Raw genomic sequence first — 24378 nt, forward strand, 5'->3', positions numbered from 1 at the left:
CTAAACAGCTTTTCCCAGAGCATCACCTTTAAATATTGATACCTAATTTCTTTAAGGAAGATGAGAAAAATCCCCATTTTACTCCAAAACCAGACTTAAGCATGACTAGAAACTTGTCAAGTGCCATGAGGATCTAAAATTGTCGCAACATTTGATGGGCAGTATTGTCAAGCATGTGCAATCTGTATGCGTCTAGATTGTTGTCTGTGCAAAAACATGCAGACCCCGCTCTGCCCTGACGTGAAAATCCCCACTGGCTTCAGTGTGGTCGCCACTGAGAGCAGAATCTGTCCTACACTTACCTTCTTGGTATTCAAAAGACAAGAAGAATTATCAACTACTACCTGTTAAAAGGCCCAACTGCACAATGTTTTAGTAGAAAAATAAACATTTTAAGTTATTGGCTGATAACATTAGTGCAATTATTTTGACTGACTGACTTTCACACAGTAGATTAAAAAAATATATTGTCACTTGTGAAAAGAACCTAAGACACTCCAGAAGCAGTTATGCAGCTGCCAAGTAAAGAGAAAAAGAGGAGCAGATTCTGTGGCGTGATACAGCCACTGCACCTACTTTATGTAGCTCTCAACGCTTAAGAGTCTTTTAATGCTCCAGAAAATGAAATCCAAGGCTTGTAAACCAGTTACAGTTCTTTCCATACAAAAAATACATCACTTTTAGGTGATTTTCAAAAGGCTGACTAACTGCTGACTAGAAAGAGCACATTTTCGTATTCAGCTATATCCTAGGCGACATCTGGATCAACTCCTTTCTTTGAAGAACCATTTTTGGTAGTCCGAGTTGGTACACGGTCGTAACAATGGTGCTGGGTTACCGTTGTAAGCGTTTGACTCTGCTTGTACGCACTTCTGGGTTTGCAGGTGAAACAAGGTACCATCCTACAAAAGACAGAAACAATTTTTGCTTTTCGGGTCTTAAAAATTACAGGCAGCCCGCTGTGTTTTAGAAGCGACAGAAGACGTTCGTAACAAGTGTGTATCACGCGCATCCTTCTCATGGGGCCATGCAGTGAAGCCTAACTTAAGCCTAACTCTGAATCTTTATCAAAAGACCCTGCTTTCAAACCTACATTAACATTCTTTAGAGTGATTCGTGCCTTGACATCTAAGCCTCTAAAGGATGTGTTAACTTCCTTCACTTTTGCTGCCTTCTGTTACTGCGCCGGAATATGAGCAGAGAAAACCCAAGCCAAGTACAGGCACTACCCAAATTCACCAACTTACTGCACATCTTGCAAGGAAAATGTAAATGTTGTTAGCTAAGTGCAGATGTTGGATATATTTTTAGCAAAAAAATTTTCCCCTTTCTTCACAGAGTATATTTTTAGTGGCAAAGGCAAAAATATCTCAGCGTGCCCCTTGCCTGCAGACGCGTGGGGAGGCAGCTTGCTTTGCACGAGGGCAGCGCAGCTGCCTCAGAGGTCTAAGGTCTGACAGGCCTCCCCAGTCAGATTCCCTAAAGGACACATTCCGAGGCCTCAGGCCCTCCTATCACGTGAACCTCCAGTTCACGTCGCTCGCTCCAATCCAGGAGTGAGCTGCAAAAAGGCGGCGCAGCCAGCTCTGGAGATCTGCCCTGCTGCCAGACCGTTCCTTTGGCCCAGCTGACATTCCCACACGGAACCATTTCCAAATCCTCCGGTGGCTTCAAAAGAAAAATGCCAACAACCCTGTTTCTGAGCGTAACCCCGACTCCTCTGAAAGTCTCCTCCTCCCGTCGTCAGGAGCGTCGCACTAATTGCGCCTCCAGCCGCAGCCCCTGATGCCCAGCGGCGCGCGCTGGCTCACGGGCTCGCTGACAGGCTTAGCTGCTGAATGACTTTCCCGTTTCTGCCGTGATAATTCAAATTTTTGAGTGGACTGATCAATATCCACCTCACTCTTTTTTGACTCGGTGCCCGTAAGAACTTAATTCTTGCCAGGCTGCTGGGAAAGCCGTTCGAATCTTTGATTATGCTACATCCAGTGTCCGACACTTCTCTGCACAAAGCAAGAGAAACGAGGTACTGACACCTCACCCATCACCTGCCGTGAAAGGTGGGGACAGCTGATTGTGACACAATGCAATGGAAGAGGAGGAATTGGAGCAGAGCAGTGCGTTCAGATCACGCACAGGCGCAAAGCGATCACGAGAAATAAAGATGATTTAAAATAAGTCCTGAAGTTTCACACGCTGAACGTTAACGGTTAGGAATGCAGTGTAAACAGATGTATTCCAAAACTGGGGTTTCTTAGTTATTTCCTGAAGGGACTGAGAGTCATTCAATAGATTTCATTGTAGGGATTAATGCATATGACCTTGAAAAATTTTGTTAAAAGTCAGCATTAAAAATGAAACGTCATTTATGAAGTCAGCCTTTTAAATATTTTGATTTACTCCATAATATCACTGCGAGCTTCAGTCTGCACTAGATTTAGTGAATGGACAGTAGTTTTCTTTTTTTGTTGTTGTTGTTTTTGAATTTACTCTGCCCTCTACCACTGGTGGTAGTATCCAAACATGAAATCTGTCAGCCATGGAGCCTGCATAGTTTAGATGCATTATGCAGACACACTATGTAAATATACCATTTTGATATATTATATGACCTTTTCCCTTAGCCAAATAATAACACTCCAGAACCTGACCAAGGCCGTCATTTTTCATCAAATTTATTTTCTCTCAGGCATCCAGGAACTCCTTCAGAGACCAAAAACTACTAAACACAAGAGTTTCTAAGATCACGTCATGTTTATTAAATACACTCAATCCTTCTCAGCATTTCTCCCCTTTGGGAGCAGGCACTAAGCTTCAAGAAGAGAGCTACAGATTTGCTGAGCCCCACAGCCAGTCAGATGTGTCCTGCGTAGGGGCAGGATGAAGGGCGGAAGGTATTTTTTGATGGTGCATCCAGTTACACAACTGCACACCACACTGCAGAAAAGCTCAGGGAGCACTTTTGGTGCTCACGGGGAGGGTCACGCGAGACGGTTTGCTTCCTAAAAGCAGGGAAGAGCGTAAAGTGACGGGGGTATGTGAAGAATCAGGGATATATGGTGGTACGAATAATGGGAAATAAAAGAAGCCAGTGAAAGGAGAGCAGAGCAGGCCAGCCAGGAGACTGGCTGGGGAAGTGGTACATGGAGGCACCTCAGATCTCAGGAGACAGCAGGGGTAAGAGGTGAGAGAGAACCGAGCAGCCCACAGAAAGCCCTAGATGTGGACAGGGCAGAGAGACCTCTGCCAAGCTCCTGAGGTTAAGAAGGGCCCTCTCCTTCCTCTGACCTTCCTACCCTTTCTGACTGCCATATTCTTCACCTGCGCGCTGCTGCTACCCTGGTTCTGTGTTCAGCTATTAAAAGCCAACACAGCTCAGTTCTCCCAGAGATCTATGCCGACGTTGTGGCCTGCCTGATGTCTATGCAGTAAGATAAAAAGGGAAAAACTCAACAATTCTTCTTCCACCCACTCCCCAAAAAAAAAAACCAACCCCCAAACCGGCACAGTTACCTCTCTGAAAACAAACTTCTGGTTCTCAGGAATACTGCGGATGTTTTCTTGACACAAGTACATTGTCAGGTAGTCGGTCCCCGAATCAACTGCTGCACAGACCTCTGGCTGCCGGGTGTTGTAACGGATTTCATTATGGGAGGTGTACTCAAAAAACTACAAACCCAAGAGAAGAAACAAAGGACAACAGTCAGTTCACAGGTACACAGGAAAGTATTTATAGGGAGGATATACTAAGATACTAAAATTACGTTCACATATGAAAGTTGCTATTGTGGAGTGAAATTCTGCCAAAAATACTCAAGGAGACTTAATTGCTGCCGTTTGCTTACTATTTTACAGAAAAATCAATCTCACCACAGCACTGCTTTACTCTGGTAGCACTTAAAATGTATGAAATGCTGAATGCACGTCCTGGAAAACAGACATTCCAGCTTCAAAGAATGTACAAAATCTGACTGTAATATTCTCCTTTCACATTCTAGATCACCCTCGAAAACAGGACAGAAAACAGTTTCAGCCTGTCGTCACGCCTTCTTAACTCGGTTGTCACAGAGCAATGTGACTTCTGATTAAGGAGTTGCCCACTGCACAGTTCACACGCAGTTCGGTCGAGGTTCATTTCCAGTTACAAAGTACCCAGGATGCACGGCGATGAGCATTTTACCACACCACATTTTAAGATATTATTTGAAGCAAATCAGCTACCGCTGCTTTTAAAGATGAACAGAACTTTATTAAATCAAGTTACTGGCTTTGTACAATATCCTACAGAGGTGTTCTGAACCCGCTCTGAAACATCTTGGCTTCTATAGCAATTATGGTTAAAGACTTCCTTAAAATTTTTATATTTATCATGGACATTTGCCAAATTTTGGATTTCATTAAAGAGCGGCAGAGTTTGAGAGTTGTTTGTATTTAGCACGCTCGTAAATAATTTAGATGACTATAGTGCACGGATGTGTGTTTAGATCTGATTTAGATTATACTCGGTAGAGGAGAGTTTTATGCACATCAGAAAATTGCTTGTTACCAATAGTACAGCTGCATTAGTGGAAACCAATAAAAGGATGAGGGAGAGAAGGAATCCTCTTCGTTTTGTTTCACCCTTGAAAAAAGAGACTGTAAGGCCGTGTGAAGGAGGCTGTCACAATTCAGAAATTCCGTATATACTTGAACTTGGCACAAACCCACCCTCAGCAACCACCAAGGCTAACTAACCTTGAAAGAAAATCTGGAAACGGAGTTTTAATGTAAACAGGACCGTGTGATTATGAAGTCTGCCCTCATCCATTTCCAGGTGCAAGAGCTCCGATCCAGACGGCGCTAAGGGTAGTTGTTTCATGAAATCTCTCTGCCCCTCCTTCCATCCCAACCAGGAATTTCTCTGCCGAGGTGGCCGTCGCAGCCGTACGCAGACCCGTGCTGTCCACTGCGTCAGCCGGTGGAGCTCCGTGGCTTTTCTTTGGGCCGTGACCCAAGTGACGCCCCCAGAACTAACCCGTTGGTCACCATTCATTCGTGGCAAGCCGCGAAGGGAAGCGAGCGTTTCCAGAAAGCAACTTCAAGTCTGAGAGTCCACCCGCTGACGTAACGCCCAGGAGATCTGATGTCTGCTCAAAACTTGCTGCTAGGGCCTGTTCCTACGATGCGGGCTGCACTGCCTTTACAGCGTTTGCTTTATGCCAGAAATGTCTCATCATCAACAAAAGCCAACTGTGGTAATACGGGCCCTTTTTTTTTTTAAATTATTATTATTATTTTCTACCCTAATAGGCAGGGGCTATTCCCTGGCCTTCAGGCTTTAGTTCCCAGGTTCAGTAGCTGACTGGCACATGGAAAGCCCGCTACTTCGGGCACCACAGTGAGCTATAAGGGCACCCATTTTAAGCCTGTGACTCATAAATAAAGAAAAAGCTCCACTCCTGCTCGTTTGTGTCTGGACGGACACGTTTTTACAGCCGCCACTTTTACAACGCCACATTTACAGCCTTGCTCATTAGTGGATTTGTAAGATATAACAACTCTTTCTAGCAATTTGTATTCGGTATCAGTGAAAACCTGCAAACTGCTGATTATACCGGGTGCATCAAAAGTAGATGGAGCAGCTACCAGGTCAGTGTGCTCCTTACTACTGACATCTCTCCTGAATGGCCTCTCAAGGACTTGCACTAGATTTTGGAGAAGAGCAGCAAGCAAAATAGCTAATTTCTGGATAACATTAAGGATTGAGGTTACAGTATTAGCAAACAAGCACTCCTGCCTCCTTGCCCAATGAACATTATACAGTTCTTTACCCTATACTGCTTCAAATGGAATAAATACTTCAGGCTTTGGGCTTTTTCAAGCTCTGGTAATAAAGGAAAGAAACCTCTTCCTTCTCCTCAAAAGATGAACAGTTTTTTTAGTGCTCTTTCCTTGCCCAGTGGGTTCTGTGGGCAGAAAGGAACCATTTTCAAACTGATCCATGGCCCAATAACTAGCAGTCTTATTGCACTTTCCTTCAGAAAACCAGTAGATTCCCTTGAGTGCTACTGGGAAACTTGATGAGGACTTTTACCCAGGGCCTACTGCTTCCGGGCAATCTACAGAACACACCGCAGCTGCATCAGTGCTCTGCGTACAAGGGATGGAGGCAGATTTTGGCTACCCCACCAGACCCTGAAACACACTCTCATCCCTCTCTGTGCCTGGCTACCGCTCTTCTGCACGCAGGAAGAAGTTTGCACTTGATGGGCACAACCAGCAGAGAGGTTACCCGGTCTGATACACCTTTTGCAGAAAACCCAAGGGCTTTGCTAAGCTCTTTGCGTGCCTCTCCCTATTTGCCTCCGATCTACCAGCTGCAAACGGGAATATTGGGGGGTACTGTCAGACAAAGCAGGCTGCTCAGTGGGTTGCCACCCTCTTACCACGTCAGGGCAGCTTCCTACCATCGTTGGTGCCCGTGGTACCTCTTCCCAGCCATACCAAGAAGGGCAAGGGGCTTTATTGGTGTTGCATTTCAAAGCCTTTCATTCTCATCTACTGGGACAGACACTTCCACAAACCATCAGCAACCTGAAGTGCAAGCACCAAGTAGCCCGTGGTTTGTGTATTTTATGCCTCTCTTCCATATACGCTCAACTCCTACCACTGCGGTCGTATCCTCACCTTCTTGCTATAATGAACACACTAATTTTAAACAACCCAGAGTTACCTTTCTTACTGCTTACACAAAAGCAACCTGAAAGGACTAAAGGGAACACTCTCACTTGGGCCATGGATTCGAGGAAAAATAGCAACAAATTACCAGGGACCTTACTTTTCTGAGAGTGTTTTTACTTACTGAGACATAAAATGAGAGCAGGTGCTGGACTTCATAAATAATCAAGAGCCCAGAGGTCTCTCCTCTCAGCACACATATTCAGAGGTCACTTTAAACAGAGAATTGCTTTCAGTGAAAAGAGCTTTTGCAGTTGTCCCCTACATAAACAGCCACCTGCCACTTGTGTATCATACCAAAGGACGGGTGTACTGGAGTGTAAGACACGTATGGCTGACCAAGTTAACCTTCGTTAATGTTAAATCCTATCAAGATGTTTTTGGAGAATAACTTTACTGAGCTGTACTCTGGAGAACAAACTTCATTCTTTTATACCATGAGAGAGTGTGAATGGGCAGCAGGGAGTACTATTTGAGAAAGTGATGAATGGTGGAACAAACTCTGCAACTGGAGGATGGGATGAAAAGGAGAAGACTAGAGGATTAAAAATGTGGGCTAGCCAGGAAAGGAGCGAAGCATGACCTAGTGTGGGTAGTAACTGGTGGAAGGAATAAGTGAAGGGAGAGACAGAGGTGTTAGAGAAAGAGTGGGAGCCAGCCAGCATGGAAAATAAAGTGTTAAATAGCACAGAGTGGAGACACCAGAGCTGTCTGTGACACGTGGTGCAGGACAGGGGACTGGAGCGAAGCTTTGTAATGGGGGTTTGCGGCTGAAGCTGTATGCGGGTAATGAGCGGAGCGATGAGAGCAGACTGGAGGAGAGCAGGCAGAAGAGCTTGGGAGGAGAACGGCAGATTCCCTTCCAAGGGCAAAACAGAAGGTAAAGGCTGCCTGTTGTCAGCAAACATCTGTGAAACTCTGTGGTGAAGTGCCTCGCTCTCCTTAGCATTGATACAACTAGAGGACGACCAACCTTATCACCATCAGTTCCATCAGCTGACAGTGGTGGATGCACATGTGGGAGATTTGACTGTTTCGGTCCTGCCATTGCCACTGAGCTAAGGCATTCACACCACCAGCCTGTTACCTTTGAAGAACAGCTGTCAAAAGTGTGGGTGGATGGGAAGGAAACGGAGAGAAATGTCCTGCTGGTAAGTTAATGGCTATTTGTGAGCCAGAAAAAGGAGGTGCAAGTTCAGCAGTCCTGACTTCCATTGCCCATCTCGCTTGTGCTTCTGTGCCTTGTCTTATTTTGGCCTCTCTCTGTTCCCCCACCCACAGCTCTTCCTGCTGTCCACTACGTGTCTTGCAACTACTACCTGTCACCCCTACTCGTGCCCCCACTTGCCAGCTGGTATCTCTGCTCCCACGTTCAGCCCCCTTGCCCCTTTCCACTGAAGGGGTCTCCAGTGATCCTGCCTGCTTCACGCTCCCTCCCTTTGGCTCCTAACCACTCCTTCCTCTGCCACGCATGCCCTCCTCCTCACCTGTTGCCCTGCCTCTGTCCCAAACTTCTGCCCTCTGTCCCCTTGGCCCCCTTGCCCTGGCTCCTGTCAGCCCCCCCATGCCTCGTGCCCATTTCACTGACACGGTTTTGCCCATTTCCTTCCCTCCTCCGGCTCTGCAATTCTCCTGTGCCATCTCATATTTTCTTTTATCGGTTTATACTGCACTCCTGTCGTTTCTCCACTCCTCCATCCTCCTCCTGCCTGGATGCCAGCAGAGGGAGTACTAATTGCACAGCTCCGGGAGCCTCGCTGCTCCCAGCCTGGTGCCTGGTGCCTGCTGCCGCAGGGGCGCCGATGCATCGCACCATCAGCAGAGATGTTGAGAGCTTTAACAGCCGGTGATGGGATGTCTTTGCAGTAAGTTAATCTTTTAGTGCTCGCTAAACAAAGGATAACTGTAAAACTGTCATCTCACGACAATTCAACCCCGAATCTCTTTTGCTTTAACCTTTTATCCTATGTCATTATTTTTTTCTTGGTGGAAGAGATAAAATTTGAACAAACTTTTTTGCTCAGAGGAATACAAAAAGATTCAGCCCCTTTCCTCTCCGTACTCTGTAATACAAGGAAAAAAAAAAATACGTACCTTTTGTGCCTGAGCATGTAATCCCACACACGAAATACTTCTTAATCTACAAAAGCCATCAACTCTTCCTCATAAGGAAGTGGCTTTCAAAAGGTTCTCTGATCATTAACTTATCTTCTATATAGTTGTATAGAAATATGCTTAACTGAGCTGAACTGAGAGAGTAAAATGGGCTGGTGGTTAGTCAAAATGAAAACAAAACATGAAGCTTACCTGATTTTGTCCCATGCCATGACATGGGTACAGTATGATCCTGTGTCCGGTTACTTGATGTTCATTTGGAGGGTTATAATCAAAACAGAAGTTTGCCATTCCTCTGCTCTTCAGCTAATCAAAACAAAAGAATATTTTAAAGTATTGAACGAAAGTAAGGAAGATATGCTGTAGTCACTTCACACCCATCCCGCTGGGCTGTGAGGTTTATGTCCCAGCGCTGGTGCAAATTAACGGGAATAGACCAAACTGATCCAACGGCAACATCTGTCTGACTAATTTGAAATAAAACTCTTGGGACCGTCTTGACTTTGGGCACTGAAGCAGCCAGTCACAATGGCTTCCCCTAGGAATGACACCGTCTTCCAATGTATTTGCAAACCAAGTAGGTAGGAACTAGGAAAAGCTGTGCTGAAACCCAGCAAGCCAACCACTCATGCAGAACAAAAGAGCCTGCCATGTCTTCCCGCCCCGCCCCAGGATCTACGTGTTCAATTTTCTTACGAAGAGAAGACCACAGACTTTTCTCAGTTTGTCAACTGGGAGATGTTAGAAGGATTTGGTCTCAAAAGGACTCCAGTACCCTCTTGAGGTTGAACAAGCAGACAGATTTTAAGATCAAAAATCAAAGAAGTGGGAAAGATGTACCTTTGGAAAGTGACACTAGGTGTGAGATGAAGCATTCTTTACTAGCATTGCTGATCTCTGACACGATGGGTGCCTAACTTTTAGACTAAATTTTAAAATATTGAGTTACCTGATTTTAAAAACATCAGGCTAATTGACAAAGAATTGCATTAAGTATTCAGGAGGCAAAAGTAACTGAAAATAAGTTAAACAATGCCGTAACAATTCCTGACTCCTAGTATTAGCCACTTAACCACATTTAAAATGACACAGAGCAAAACAGGTTCTGAAACATAGGTTCGAGCTGAATGCGCCCGTTACTGAGTGTAACTCTATCACAGACAAAAAGAATAAGCAGAGCAAATCTCAGAAGAGTTACTTCAGCAAGGTGTGTTTTCACCTCTCTTCCCTAGTCGGGATAATTGTATCCTCAGTCCTTAACGTGGAGAATGAACAGACACGAATGACTGCAGAAGGCTAAAACCAAACCAGACAAACCCCGCAGGACCCAAACCCACCACGGAGCAAACCTCACAAGCTGGAAAACTAAATACTTTATGTTCTACATATATTTTGCTTTCCCAACTTCTACTTTTATTGCTACCCGACGTCTTCTTTCCACTGCTTGGTGCCCGCTCCTGCTGAAAGACAGCCAAGCTCTCGGTGCTCTGCGGGCCTGGGCTGCCGGCCCACGGCAACAACAATACACTGGGGGGCTGGGGAGGACCACGGAGCCACCACAGCTTGGGGCCCCTTGCAGGGCTGTGAGGCTTTCCCGTCAGAGCCAAACGTACAAACGTAGGGCTGAAGCCCTGCCCTTACAGGCTTTGCCTCTGAATTCCTCTCTGAACATGCTTCCACTCTGCATTTGGTGTTATTTTTCAGCACAGGATACACTAACGGCTGAATCTGGTGTATGATAAAATTCATCCTCAGTTTTAGTGCCCAAGTTTACTGGAAGCAAAAGAAACCCCCTGGGCACTCGTCCTACAGAAAGCCCTGCTGGGTTTGATGGGAACGCACTAGATCTCTGCACCCCTCCTCGAGCTGTCAGAAGAAGACATGTTGTTTACCTTCACAACACTAGGCAAGAATTACACTTACAAAACCAGGAAAGAAAAGTGTCTTTTACAGGTTATTTTTAATACTACCGTGGAACTACATAAACCAAACAATAAGCTTCTCGTGCTTCCACATTCTACATCAAGAAATGTCAACTTAGAGTCATAACCACTTAAAAACAGCAATTGTACCTCTACAACCATAAATTGGTTTCGGTTTGTCAGCAGCTGTCCTCAGGATCAGAGGGTCTCTCACTAGTGTGCTTAATAACATATGACTTTGCCTGTCTACCGGCTCCAAGGGAAAACAAACGCAGCAAAGCCCTTATCCGTGGTGCCTTTCCAGCCAACCCAACGCCTTCGCTACCGCTCCCAGGGTGCGCTCTTCGCTGTCAGCCCCCGGCACGGGCTCGAGCACCTGCTCCGTTTTGTGGCCTGCGACTTTAAATAACCTACTTTAAAATGCTATGCACCACCAGAACTACGGTAACTCTCCTCCACATCTTACTCAATGCCCAAAGGCAGGCCACAAAACAAAAGCTGGGTAGAAGATTACTAACTTAAGCTTCATTTCAGATCGTTTAAAAGCGAGCCTGTACTCCCAGGGTGCTACCACGTATGTTCTCTTATTTTTCTCTTTCATGTATAAATGCTTGTGAACCATACAGACATATTCCTAAACATACGTGGTCCATATTTCAACCTGATTCTTTTAGTTTGCTTTATCAGACATCGGTAGATGTTCTTTTATACCCACGTTTCATCAGGAAACCTAATAGATATTGAAGGCTTAATTTGTGGGAATAGTACATACTAAGCCGTTGAATGACCTGATCTGAAATGACAAAGATTTGAAAATAATCAGATTTGAAAAAATCTGATCTCAGCATCATGTATGAAAAAACAAACAAACAAACAAAAACCCAACAAAAAACCTGCCCTCTGTTCCAAGGCAGAAAAAAGTATGAGAGAATTTGCGAAAGTAATATTTTTTTCTCTTGTTAAATGAGAATACAGTTTAAGTTCCTTTTACGTGCAACAGCTCTATCAAAACAGTAATCACCCATTCATTTCTGAAGCTATCTTTGTTCCCATATCCACCACAAGCAAGTCATGCAATAAGAACAAAATTTTCTCCGTGACTTACCTGAATTCTTTTGCAGAATGCTGCATTAGAGAAACAGAAGCAAGAAAAAATGTTGATCACCTTGCCATTAAAACACATAGCTCAGTGCTAAAAAGTTCTGCCCATGCAGGATTACTGGCTGTGTCTTCCTACAGTGTTTGTCTCCTACTGAAATGTTGCAGGTGTACCCTACAATGCCATTTAGTTACCACTCTGGAGGCTGGGACAGGTAATAAACAGCAACTACAGAGATACTCACCTCAGACTTTAACCCTTACTGCCGGGAGAAATTTAAATCTGTTGTTTCCTAACATCTGGACACTTGCACATACACCATACAGATGGCATTCTGTAAATAATTCTTAGTTTTGGGTCTGTTTTTTTTAAGATAAAATCCATTTCATATAACTGTAAGCAAAGCATCAACAACAGATTTTTGACATTAAAACTTCATTACATTAGTTGATAAATACAGCCAGTGGAGCACAGCCAACCTTCCTCTTCATCCACAAAATAGATCAGAATCCTCTTTACTCCGCCACAGTGGCGCTGGTGCTGATGCATTAGTGGTATGGGCAGATGATACTGTGGGACACAGTAAAACGTGAACCTGTAGCAAGCCAACAGCTTCATGGTACTGACCAGGCATGAGCTTTTACCTCAAAGGTAATCTGAGCAGCCACAGGGAATGATTTTACTGAGCGTATGCCATTTTCGTTATCACCCTTTTTGGAAAAAAGATCCTAAATATCCCCAGATTTCTGTTAACTTGTTAAGAGCAATGCTGAAATGGATATGCAACGTTGATGACTAAGACCCTTTGAAGGAACTGATAATGAGATGCTGCTGTTGGAACTCAGTTGCTCACCCCAGCTGCCCTCTGGGAGGCCCAGGAACATACCAGAACATGTCTCAAGCGATGGTGCGTTCACTTGAGATTCATATCAAACACTTGAGTCTCTCTCACTGTCTTTAAAAAAAGTCTAGTGGCTGAGCAGCCAGCTAAGTGGTGCGTATTTTTCTGTGTTGGGCATCAGATCTCCAGGTCTAGTCAGCCATAACCCTGGGTACCGATTCAATCTCAAGGGGCAGCTCTACGAATTGTATTACAATCAGAGGTAAATCCTAGAGGAGGCCGTTTTGGAGGCCGATACCTCTGGGAACTTGTAACACTAGACATGCAACAGTCTTTTTGATAACACAACTTAAGCCACATGGCTAAGACCATTTCTCCTGTACGCCTGTCCCCACATATCTTGTGTTACTTCGATAATTTACAAAATGGCCTCTTTCATGTCACAGCAAAACAAAATTCCTCATTGTTTGAAAACCTTTCTTCCTGATTTTTTTTTTTTTTTTAAGGTTATATCTGGTCTAAATTTAAAGAAAATTATGACTAAACGTTTGGACATTCATTGAAGACAAGATGGTCTTGGGGGAAAATGTGGAAGGAAGCCGCCATCAGAAAAGTTCAAGTTTTTGATCCAACTGATTGAGCCAGTCACACACTCCTTTAAGGATAGGTGGTGAAAAGAGCCATTGGCTAGATAGTCACAACAGACATCTATCAGCTTGCTTGCTTCACATTCAGCTGGAATAAAGTTTGAGAAGATCAAAGAAAAACTTCTCTTATCAGAACATAACATGGTCTCACGGCCAAGTGATCAAACTTACAGAAAAGGAGAGATAAAATCCTGATTTTTGTGTCAACACTGTCTTTTAAAAGCAATCTAGATGCCAAGTTCAGAGCCAAATTCACTGACTGACCATGACCCAGTTCCCCTACCTTCACTTAGCTACACAGTGCAACCGTGTCACAGTACTAATACTAAACACACGATGAATTCCCTAATGCTGCCCACACTATCCCTCCCCAGGGATGTAAGCAGGCCTAGTCTGGGCTCTCTAGGTGGGCAATCTACACAGCGCACAGACCTGGGGTTCGGGTCTTTTTAAGATTTCACACCCGCTGAAGCAGAAGTACAGCACGCTGGTAAGTGCATATTCAAGGACAGACAGATCAGATGCTATACCAGAAAAAAGAGAGACATCATCAGTGCTCTACCCAAGAGCCTACAAGGTTTATCAGCCTTTCCAGAAACACTGATGTCTTATTACTTTAACCCACAAAGTGCCTACACCAGCCTCACTCCCACCAAAATAAAAAATATCTAAGTCAAAACGTTTCGTTCATGTCCCACACAAAGTTCCAAAGCCACATGGAGCCCAAGGACCAGAAACACACTGACTGCACAGCTGCCCGAGGCACTGCATGGCTTACAAATGGCAGCTGCTTGAGCCACGCAACGAGACAATCATATAGCCACAGACTGGTTTGGGCTGGAAGGGACTTTAAAGACCGTCCAGTCCAACCCCCCTGCCATGGGCAGGGACACCTTCCACCAGACCAGGTTGCTCCAAGCCCCATCCAGCCTGGCCTTGAACACCTGTTCAGCACCTTACCATCTGCACCGTAAAAAATTTCTTCCTTACATCTATATACAGATACAAGACAAGACCATGCCTACGCCCCTACCCCGGCAGCTGAGAAGACATTTGATGCCCTCTCATTCAGAGCTCCAGGAGCTTCCAGTTCACCCGGCTTTAATACGCCACTGCACAAAACAATACCGGGCGCTCAGATGGGAAGTCAGATTAACTCTCCAAATTTTCTTTGCTCTTTTCATTAAAATATTGAACAGGGACTTAGGATGTGCTCCTACAAAGACGCTATGCAGAAAAGGGAACAGCCCACAAAGTTGTGGCAATTTATTTTTTAAGCTGTCCATGCAGTTACCTTTCTCTCTAATGCTGCTATCTCATACAGCAATTTACATATTTACCAAAATTTCATCTCATAATGGCATCTGCAGCCTTAATGTTTGAATTTTTACGTTTTGAACATCTCCACTGTTCCAGTACTGGAGCTTCTATGGAAAAATCTGACTTCAGTTTAAAAAAAAAAAACAAAAACCAACAAGATTTTATGAACAATAACACTCATAATATTGATAGCACCCCTTCTCAAAGTATGATTTTGTACCGAGTACTGGGCGAAATCAGCATTGTGGCATTCCAGATTTATTTATTGTGGCATTCCAGATTTATTGATGCTACACGATTTTGGTGTACAGTGTACTCATTTTACTAGTAAGGAGATGTATTTCCCTCATTTCTAGGCCTCAGGCAGTTTGTAAGAATGCAAACATAGCTCAGGCAAAAATATTCAAAATTCTGTACATTGAAATAAAGTTTCAGGCAGCTAACCTTTTAGACAACCAAGCTTAGTGCGGACAGGAAAAATTTATCTATGTATCAGGAGAAAAATTTTAGCACAAGTGTCAGTGCATGGCACTGAGTGCTGCTCAGTAATTCTCACATTTATTTCAGTAACACATAGCTGACCTACCAGCAATCTTAGAAAGATTTTTCAACTTCAGTGTAAAGATTTTCAAGGGAGGGATAAATCACCATATCCCTTTGCAATCTCTTTGAACAATTAAATAACCTCACACTAAACCGAGCTGTTAACAAAGCCGACACTTTTAAACACAGTATTTTTGTAAACCAGAAAAGCACTACACGGCAGGAGTAAAGAACAGGATCAATGATTCACTGAAGTTAGCAGATGGGACTCAATATCCACAAATCAGCTGAATCATTAGGTGTCACTTTTGCACTGTCACTTTCTCAGAGTATAACTGTACTTTAATCACATTTTAAATTCTTCCTGCCAAAAAAAAAAAAAGGCGTATTCCTATTATGCTCACAACTGGATGACAGCATTTAAGAATGGTTTTTAAGAGAAATACACAGAGCACACCTAAATTACACTGTAGGTACCTCATGCAGCTCTGAACAAGAATAATTATTTCCAAGTGTTGTCAACACCTTTCCCGAGGATGACACGCGCAGTTAAATCGTGCAAGAAACCGCACAAATCCCTTCCCCTCCCCAGGAGGCTGAAGCGCTATCACCGCCACCAGTCTAGGGTTTCTTTTGGAGGGCGAAGGATGGAGGTGGAAGGGAGGATAAGGTTACTGAAATGCTCCTGGGAGGTAAGTCTTAGAATATCTTATCGCTTCAACTGCCTCTGACCTTGCCAGTTAGCAGTCCAGCACAAAAGAACAACCAAACCAGTGCTGTACTGGGGTCTGTTCAAGGCACGGGATAAAGGTGGGTATTACCTTCAGTGTCAGCGATCACACAGAGATACCGACTCCAGTGCAAGCTCCCAGACAAACGGTGGAGGGCGGCTACCGTCTCAGAGGCTCCCTAAGGGCTTTGCTGCCAACTGACACGCTCCCTACGGGAGCTCCTACAGCTCCCCGTGGGAAACCCAGCGGCTCCCGATGGGAAACCGCAGCGTTTCCACATTAGGATCATCTCTGTTCAACAGGTAACAAAGCCATTAGGGAAGACGGCAGAGAGACCTGGTTCCTGCGTGTTTTCTACGCTCACAGCGATCAGGTTTTTGTCCCTCCACTGCAGGAGACCCAGCAGAGGCCGAGTAACCGAAGCGCAGACGGCAGCAAGACCAGGCTGCTGTGACACGGGCTGGAGGGGATGCAGCGGGGTGGGAATGCAGCCCGGCAGGATCTGCAGAGCGATCGAGTTACCAGCAAAAGTACTTCTAAGCCCATGGGGCACTGGTAATCAGGAAGGTATTTCCTACATCTTTGCCTGGCAGAAAGGTGCAGTCTGGTCTTCCCAATAAGGCACGCAGCAGATATCCGCTGTTTTTTCAGAGGAAGCAGGTATTGGCTGCATCATCTCTGCCTTCATCCCTTCCAAATGAGATTACTGTAACGTGATACACGTGGAGCTAGTGTTTATATTTATTTGTAAGCTGCAAACAGCATAGAAAGTTGTCGACCCTCAAAAAAGGAGGATTCTGGTATGGAACCAATGAAAATCGCTTGTGAACCTCTGCTGGTCTGAAGTGACCTCCAGATTGAAAATTAGCATGTGCCATACAGAATCCCGTATGAGCTGGGAGTACACAGCACCGGGTCTCTTTCCTATCATCAGGGCATCAGAGTTTTCATCAGATAAAATGTGCAAATACATGTTTCAAAGCACACTCTTTCTATTTTCAAGTCGACAACTAAAAACTAAAACACTTCAGTGTTCTCTTTCTTTGCCATGCAACGTTTCAAGAAATAAAAAAAGTCATCCTTTGCTTCCTTTAGCACTCCTAAGATGTCATGTGGAAGGCGTTAATTCACGGCAACGTTACCTGTTCTCCTACCCTCTCACACAGCTTCATAAACAGCATCCCCTAGAACAAAGGCTCTGATAGAAACCCCACTTTAAAGCCTACCAATTCTAACTGAATTCTTCCAAAATCTCCAACTGATTTTGGCATAAAAATAGGTTCCTATGGAGTTCGTATGAGAGCTCAGAGAACCACGAGGAGGCCCCTTCTCAGCAGCCACGTACCATTCCAAAGAAGCCTGGTCTGTCCTCGGGTACATGAAGCTCTGGGTACACGTTCTCCAAGAACCATTTGAAGTCCTTACATTTCAGCTTCTCCCGAAGGAGTCTCCTTTCTGTCACATCTCCATATGGCTCCTGAAATTAAAAAAAAAAAAGAAAAGAAAAGAAATGAGATTAAAAAGAACCCCAACCAGAACAAATGCTCTCTTTTAAATTATCTGTATACATTAATAGGAACTGTATGCTCAAGTGACGAGTAGGGCTTTTAGTCAGGAAAAATCCCCATGTTTGGGTACTGGATATGATTTCATTGTCCTTACATTTGTTAAATGTCGACAAAAAAGAATTGGAACGGAACATGTAAAACTTCAAAATATTCTAGAAGACAGTTCGTCTGAGAAAACTCCCCAAATCTGCAAGTACGGAAGTCGTTGAATACAGATTGCTGGGAACTGAGAAGGCGTATTGGAAAATAAAACTTCCTTTAGCTGGATAATTGAAAATCTCAAAAGCACTGAATGAATCTTGAGAATTTAAAATTATTCCACCATCCATTTGCAACTTATCCGTACAGGCAGTTTTACACTTAACTGATGAAATTTGTAAAATCTGCTAATGTTTCCTTTGAACTTCATAGTTTTGGGGGGTGGGGAGTATGAAATCTTAAACCTCCAAAGAAAAGCTTTCATTGCAGCCTTTTCCCTGTCTATAGACTGGAGCAGAGTTCACATCTTTTCATGTCTGTCTTCAAAAACCGATCTTTGTACTGACTGGGGACTTCAGACAGTCAGGCATGAGATACCGTTTGCAGCCCCCAGATTTTTACAGGTCACTTGACACACTGCTTCATCAAACCCCGGATCTATTTGCATTTCTCAAAGCTGTGGAAATATCACCGACAACACAAAGCAGATGTAAAACAGAGGCAGAGATTCCTGCTTGAATAAACAAACAGCACGACACATTAGCTGCGAGGTCTGAACATTAATCTTGGAAGTGAAACTTTATGGAACCAAATTCAGCAGCCCCAGCATCAATCATTTTTCCATTACGCTACGGAACTGAATATTTGGGTTCGATGAAGTGAACGGGTCTGAACTCAAGCACCGCAACAAGTGGTGCACAGGGCGCGACAGAGCGCGGTGGCGGCAGCTCCGATACGTGCCAAAAACCGCGGGGGTCTCAGCTTACATCCACCGTGTTACAGTAAGCCGACAGGCAAACCTTCCAACGCTAACACACAAATATCCTTTAAAGTTCTGTCATCACAGACACCAGCTGCCCACAACTTTACAAGAAAAATTGTCAGCATTTATTGCTGTTTTCTCCGTGCACGTGACAAGCGGAATCAGCCTGGCACTGCCTGCGAGCTCCCACCTTCGGATACGCAAGCCCTGTATTTCTCTCAAAGTCAGACTCTAATCATAAAACCTAAATGGCTCTTATGATATTGAAGTAAAACAATTATTACCAACGCGCAGGCTATAACCACCTCACCACCCAGTTTAATCCAAAGGAACGCGAGACAGAAGCTAACCAAACCCAGCTTCCCCGCTCTCCCCCAGTGCATTTTTTCAAAGCCTACTGGTTTCAAGAGCATTTTCCCCCCAGCATGTCTCTCGGCGTAGGCCACCCAAACGCGTGGGGAGCTCCCTGTCCCCCTGCCTGCTCCCGACGCTCAGGACTGGCACGGCCGGGGGCGGGTGCCCACCAGCCTGCCGCAGGGCACTTCTCCCCACGCCCAGGACCAGAAGGCCGGCACTCGGAAAACTCTCCGTGCAAGGAGACGTGCCCGGCGAGATGAAGCACCTCCAGAAACAAGCAGCACCAGAGAGTGGTTTCTTTTAGGCCCGAGCTTCGGACTTTGTGCCAGAGGTTCAGCTAAGTCATTTCTAGACATCGGGAGGGTATTTCAGCGTTATTGTCTTCCAGCCTACAGGCCCCTCGTGATAAATAGATCCAAGGTATGAAGTTGCACACGGCTTTGCTGCTCTGACCTATGCAACTTTCACAGTGTTTATCGCCTGAAAAATTTCACAAGCAAATGATCTTGCGTCTTCTTCCTCATGGAAAATAAAAGTAGTAACTCTTTTTTAAAAAAAAATCCAAAACAACAGAAATGATACTTCAAACATTTTATTAGGAACATTTTCATCTGAGTTCCTAGGACTGATTTTAATTAATTTTTGCAATATTTATTATGTCGGGTTTTTTTAAACAAAAAAAAATTAAAAAAAAAAAAAAATCAAGCATTGTGCAGCAGTAAATAAAACAAAACAATCCATTTTGTCTTACATCAGTCCAAAGTTTTACACAAGACCGGTAATTTTATTACCATGCTGCTCACTTAAAGATCTACTGCCCATTGAACCTTGTTGATTAGCATTTGTTAATTATGTGTCTCCTCTGTAATTCTTTATTGATAGAATCCTGTATCAGCTGTTTCATAGAAGTGCACACTTTAGGCTAAACAGCTCCTCCTTACTTGGGTCACCTTGCTTAACTTTAATTTTTCCTTTATTCATTTGTTCATTTAATATTGACACAAATGTAGCCTTCTCCTAGTCTTATAAAATATCTGATTTTTTTCCATGGAATTAAAAATTAACTATACATATACTTATTCTAGGTTTGGGAAAAAGTTTCAGAAGAAATAAGAAACAAATGTAAAAAGCACTTCATGTTAAATATTAGCTAAATTAACAGTTATTTCACTGAAGACAAATTCTATTGAAATTCCAAGAACAAAGGACTTGAACTTACCAGGCGAGCGTGTGGGTTTCGGTGGTAATAAATTTCTTTATATTCGTCCATCCACACTTCAGCTGCACGCACGCTGTTTGCCAAAGCTTTGGACCGTGAGTACGGAGCTTGTTTGGGGAAAACGTGACCTACATGTGAGCAAGGGTGGATCTCAAGACTCCCTCCACACTGCCATATCTGAACAAAGAATTGACATCGTGCATCATTCATTTGAATCTTTGCAAGCAGAAGGATACAGCAACAATAAGTCTTTGCAAGGATAATACCTTCCCACAGACATCACAGCATACTACAAGCAACACATACAGTAACTGTGTGTTTGATTTGACGGCACTAAATGACATCCTTGTGACCTCAGAGCAAATGACTGGGAGTAACAAGGAGATAACCCCATCTCCGGTTTCTTATGGTGTGCAGTTACCCCTTTCTTAGCTTTACTTTCTCTGAAGGCATGGTAAGAAGGGTCCACAATATTTCTGCAGGTCTCACTGTGGTCTACAAGTTTTATAGGCTTTAGTAACAAAAGAGCCATGCTTCCAGTCCAAATGAGCCACACACACAGCCTCCTCAAAGAAACCAATGACTGACTTTTTACCAGAAACTTACTCTTGTACTCTGCAGGAAAGCCAACTTGACAAACCACGTAAGCTCATCAGATTACTGTAGAGTGACAAGTTGTGTTCCCATTTCTATATTCACCATTTCAGAAGAGCAGTATGGGTGCCTGGTCATAAAATACAACTTACCTTTTTCATTAGAAAGCTGGGAAAAGAACCCAAGATCTAACTCATAAAAGCAATAAGCAAAGTAATTCTGTAACTGACCCATGGTGGTCCAGCCAAGATTAGTGAAACAACCTCTCCTATCCAAACTCATATTCCTACTTGCTGTCAAGGAAAGTACTTGAACCAGAATGTGGAGTTGGCAGAACTCATCCGGACCTCGTGCCTCTGGCTCTCCAAGTCAGGAAATACACAGCCCTGGAGATAAAGCCCACAAACGACCACCAGGCAGGGACACCAGTCTCAGAACCCTGTGCAAATTTTTGAATTATTCTCATCTCCTTCGAAAACCGGGGACTTTTGGCAGCTCACCCACACAGCCACTGACCTCAAGTCTGACGTAACGGAAGAGAAGCAGGGCCAGCCATTTCCCATTCAACGCCCTGCGCAATGTGGCGGACAACCTGTTCCTGACAGGCACCCGAAACAAGGTTTCTGGCACTGTCAGATGGGAGGAAAGGACACGTTGCTGCACCTGAAAAGACTTGAGGCTCTCTCAAATTTCTTAATTTAGAAACTAATGAATGCTGTCTCAGTTGATTTGGTTTTGGATAATGACGTCAGACCCTTACATGTGCCACAACACTGTCCTTAAGAACAAAATTATAAGCACTCTAATACATAGATTTACTTTTAAAACAAACTGTTTCCTTAAAGGTAGAGCTAATTCATTACTCAGCTGTAGGCAGCACTGGATAATCTTAACTTCCTGGATTTAAAATTTCAATTTCTTGCTTTTCATGAGCGGTTTCTCTCTCCTTTTTTATTGTTTTTGGGGGAAGCAGTATATTTGTCATTTGAACAGAAAGATGATCAAAGGAATTATACAAATAAATCTAGAATTCTGCACTGATCTTTTAAACAAATTGCATATTTTTGCATGTAGGTTATACCACTGCAATTTTGAAAGCTGCTATGAAACCAGCTATCCCCTTTCACTTCAAGATCTTCCTTTTTGAGATTTGTTTCACAACAATAGCTTTTTTACATTACTGTTTCTATATCCAAGATTACTTTTTTAAAGTTGAAATTTATCACCCAAGATCTGTTTGTCAGCAAATATTAAGTGCCATTAAATTTATTAAAGTTTAATGATTTCCATATTTGTTACATTCCATACAAGCATTTTTAATTGATCATTACTGGTTTGATCAGTCTGTTTTTAAACAAGATATGAGAAACGGACCATAAAGACTACTGAAGTAAAACTGTACAGTTAAGAAGGAAGCATATTCTTCTACCCTTCCACAATAAAGTCCGATTTAAATAGACTAAAACAGACTGACCAGAACTCTGTTAAGTTGCTGCCAAATGAGAATTCCAGAACAGCTGATTTTTCAATAATTAAAATTCTGAATTTCTCTAAAAAATAACCGTAGGTTGCTAAGCAATGCTCATTAAATTCTGCTTTTTTCATTAAAACAGTTCAAAAGTTCTCTTGTCTTCTTACTACAAAGAAAAATTAAATACATTTCAGCTAAACAATTCCTCAAAAAGGTTTCTTTATTTTTATTTTAATGGAAAACATTTTGACCTCTATATAAAATCAGGTACAAACGACCAGCCACAAAATAAAGCAAGGAATTAAACAGAGAAACCAAGGTTGATTACTAAATAAGTGACTCTGGAGAAGATTCTCCCCTAAAACTATTCAACCTCCTCTAACAGAGAAGCACATTAGATTTCACATCTATTTTGCATGCTCACGTGCATGAAAATACGTTTCTTTACTAGGTCTGGCTACCTCACCGCTCTCACTGTAAAAGTATTTTTTTCTTCCACCACAAAAAGAAACCAAGGTGACATTCCTTCTTACTTTCACTTTCATCTTGATGCATGCAGACTACCGATATTTTTTCTTTTCAGAAGCAGATGGTGGCATTACAAAAAGCTACAGTAAATGTTCAGATCTCGCCTTGAGATCCCCGTCCCTGCCAGAGCCTCCGGACAACTGACCCAACGCTGGGTCAAGGAACGCGAAATAAGACAAGCTCTGTAAACACTACCACCTCCATTCCAACGCTTTAGGACTCTGGGAAAAAAAAAAAAAAAAAAAAATTGAAAAAGGATGCTACCTCCTGAACAAAGCCAAACTGCAGAAAACTCTCTGTTCCTGCCCCTCTCCCTGCTGCAGTTTAGCTTGCGGGCTTGCGGCTGAGCCCCCCGGCATGGTGCTCACGCACAGTCTGCTGGGAGCCGGCTGGGCAGAGGGGCTTCCCCAGCTGCATGAACCCATCTCGGCCACAAGACAGACTTCCAGATTTGGACAGGAAGAATCAACACAAAAAGATCAGAAAAGGGAAGACCCCAGGCGATGCGAAGCATATCACCGAGGCTCATGGGCAATGCTGCCTTCAACAGAAGGAAGGACTTCCCAGTAAATCGTTTTGTCCGTTTGAACATGCCCAGTTTTCTCTTGTGCCATGATGGTGGCTTGAAGGACAGACCTCAAGTCTATCAAGCGGTGGTCCCCAGAAACAAACTTAAATTGCGGGACCAAGAGCAGAGAGGGGGGGAAAAAAGCTACAACCAGGTTCCCCTTGCTCCATATACCGGAGGGATAAGATGAAAGGGCATGTTTTGCATCCCTCAAAGAGGAGTTTCAATGTCCATTATGCCCATGAAGTGAAACTTTACCCAGACAAATAGCATTAAGCAATTCGAAATCAGGGCACATTGACTCGATCCTGCATTCAGCACACAGCCTCCATCTCTCTTAGTCATCATGCTTTTAGCTGAAGCTTTGTCCTTGTGGCACCTCTCAAAACCACAGAGAATTTTTTTCAGTTTAGAATAATCGAAGTATGAGAAAGAGGAAGCTTGAGGACAAGTCCTTTCATGTCATCAGGAAAGCATGGTGTTTTCAGAGAGAAGAACAATGAATTAATTTGCACTGTTTTTCAGTATCCCTGATCCTAATTTTCAGGTCTGGCAGGTCTAGAAACCATGGGGACAACAGAATTAACACTGATTTATCCCTCTTGACCTTCTTGAGCACCCTGGGCAGCCAGAAGAACATAGTTAAGCAACATCATAGCGCTCTGCTCTCCCACAAAAACCCTCACCGCAGGAAGCACTAGTACAGGGGCTCGCTATCAAATAGAGGAAAGCATGTCGCGCACAATTTGGATCCAAATGCCCAGATCTTACTGGCCAGCTGCACCGGTAAAATTAACACACCCAGGTATAGTCGCCAGCCATCGCACAGTCTGTCCTTCAAAACCATCGGCCCCCAGAAGACAGCCTCTCGATCCAGCGGGGCACAGCAATGTGCCTGTGCAGACCCCCCCCCCCAGCACCCTGGCTCCTGGGGACTCTGCTGCTGCTCCTTTTGTGCTTTTCTGAGCGCTAGGCAACCTCTGATGCTTCCTCCAGCCCACGAGAAGACCACATTTCTCCACGCTGAAGGAGCAGAGGCACTGCTCGTTCATGCCGCTGCACCCCGTGGGGTCAAACACCTCATTCAGGGGAACTGGTAACATCAGAGAGAAGACTTGATGCCAGAGTCTGGCAGAGGTCAATGGTAGCTTGGGCCTAAGGCAGCAGCCAGTGCAGG

The 24378-nt window shown here is 43.9% G+C and overlaps 1 protein-coding gene across 1 annotated transcript in view; it reads right to left on the bottom strand.

Annotated features, from left to right (window-relative positions):
- Positions 1 to 339: 339 nt before the first annotated feature.
- Positions 340 to 24378, bottom strand: part of GALNT12 (polypeptide N-acetylgalactosaminyltransferase 12) — a 45989-nt gene continuing 21950 nt past the window's right edge. The window contains exons 6-10 of the mRNA XM_086469016.1: positions 20041 to 20217; positions 17281 to 17412; positions 9025 to 9138; positions 3514 to 3669; positions 340 to 902 (exon numbers count right to left, since the gene is read on the bottom strand). Coding sequence (XP_086325142.1) covers positions 765 to 902; positions 3514 to 3669; positions 9025 to 9138; positions 17281 to 17412; positions 20041 to 20217 — 717 coding nt within the window. The 3' untranslated portion in view covers positions 340 to 764. The remainder of the gene's footprint in view (positions 903 to 3513; positions 3670 to 9024; positions 9139 to 17280; positions 17413 to 20040; positions 20218 to 24378) is intronic.

Source organism: Leptosomus discolor, chromosome 8 (assembly GCF_034619465.1).
Source record: "Leptosomus discolor isolate bLepDis1 chromosome 8, bLepDis1.hap2, whole genome shotgun sequence".
In the NCBI taxonomy this organism is placed as follows: domain Eukaryota; kingdom Metazoa; phylum Chordata; class Aves; order Leptosomiformes; family Leptosomidae; genus Leptosomus; species Leptosomus discolor.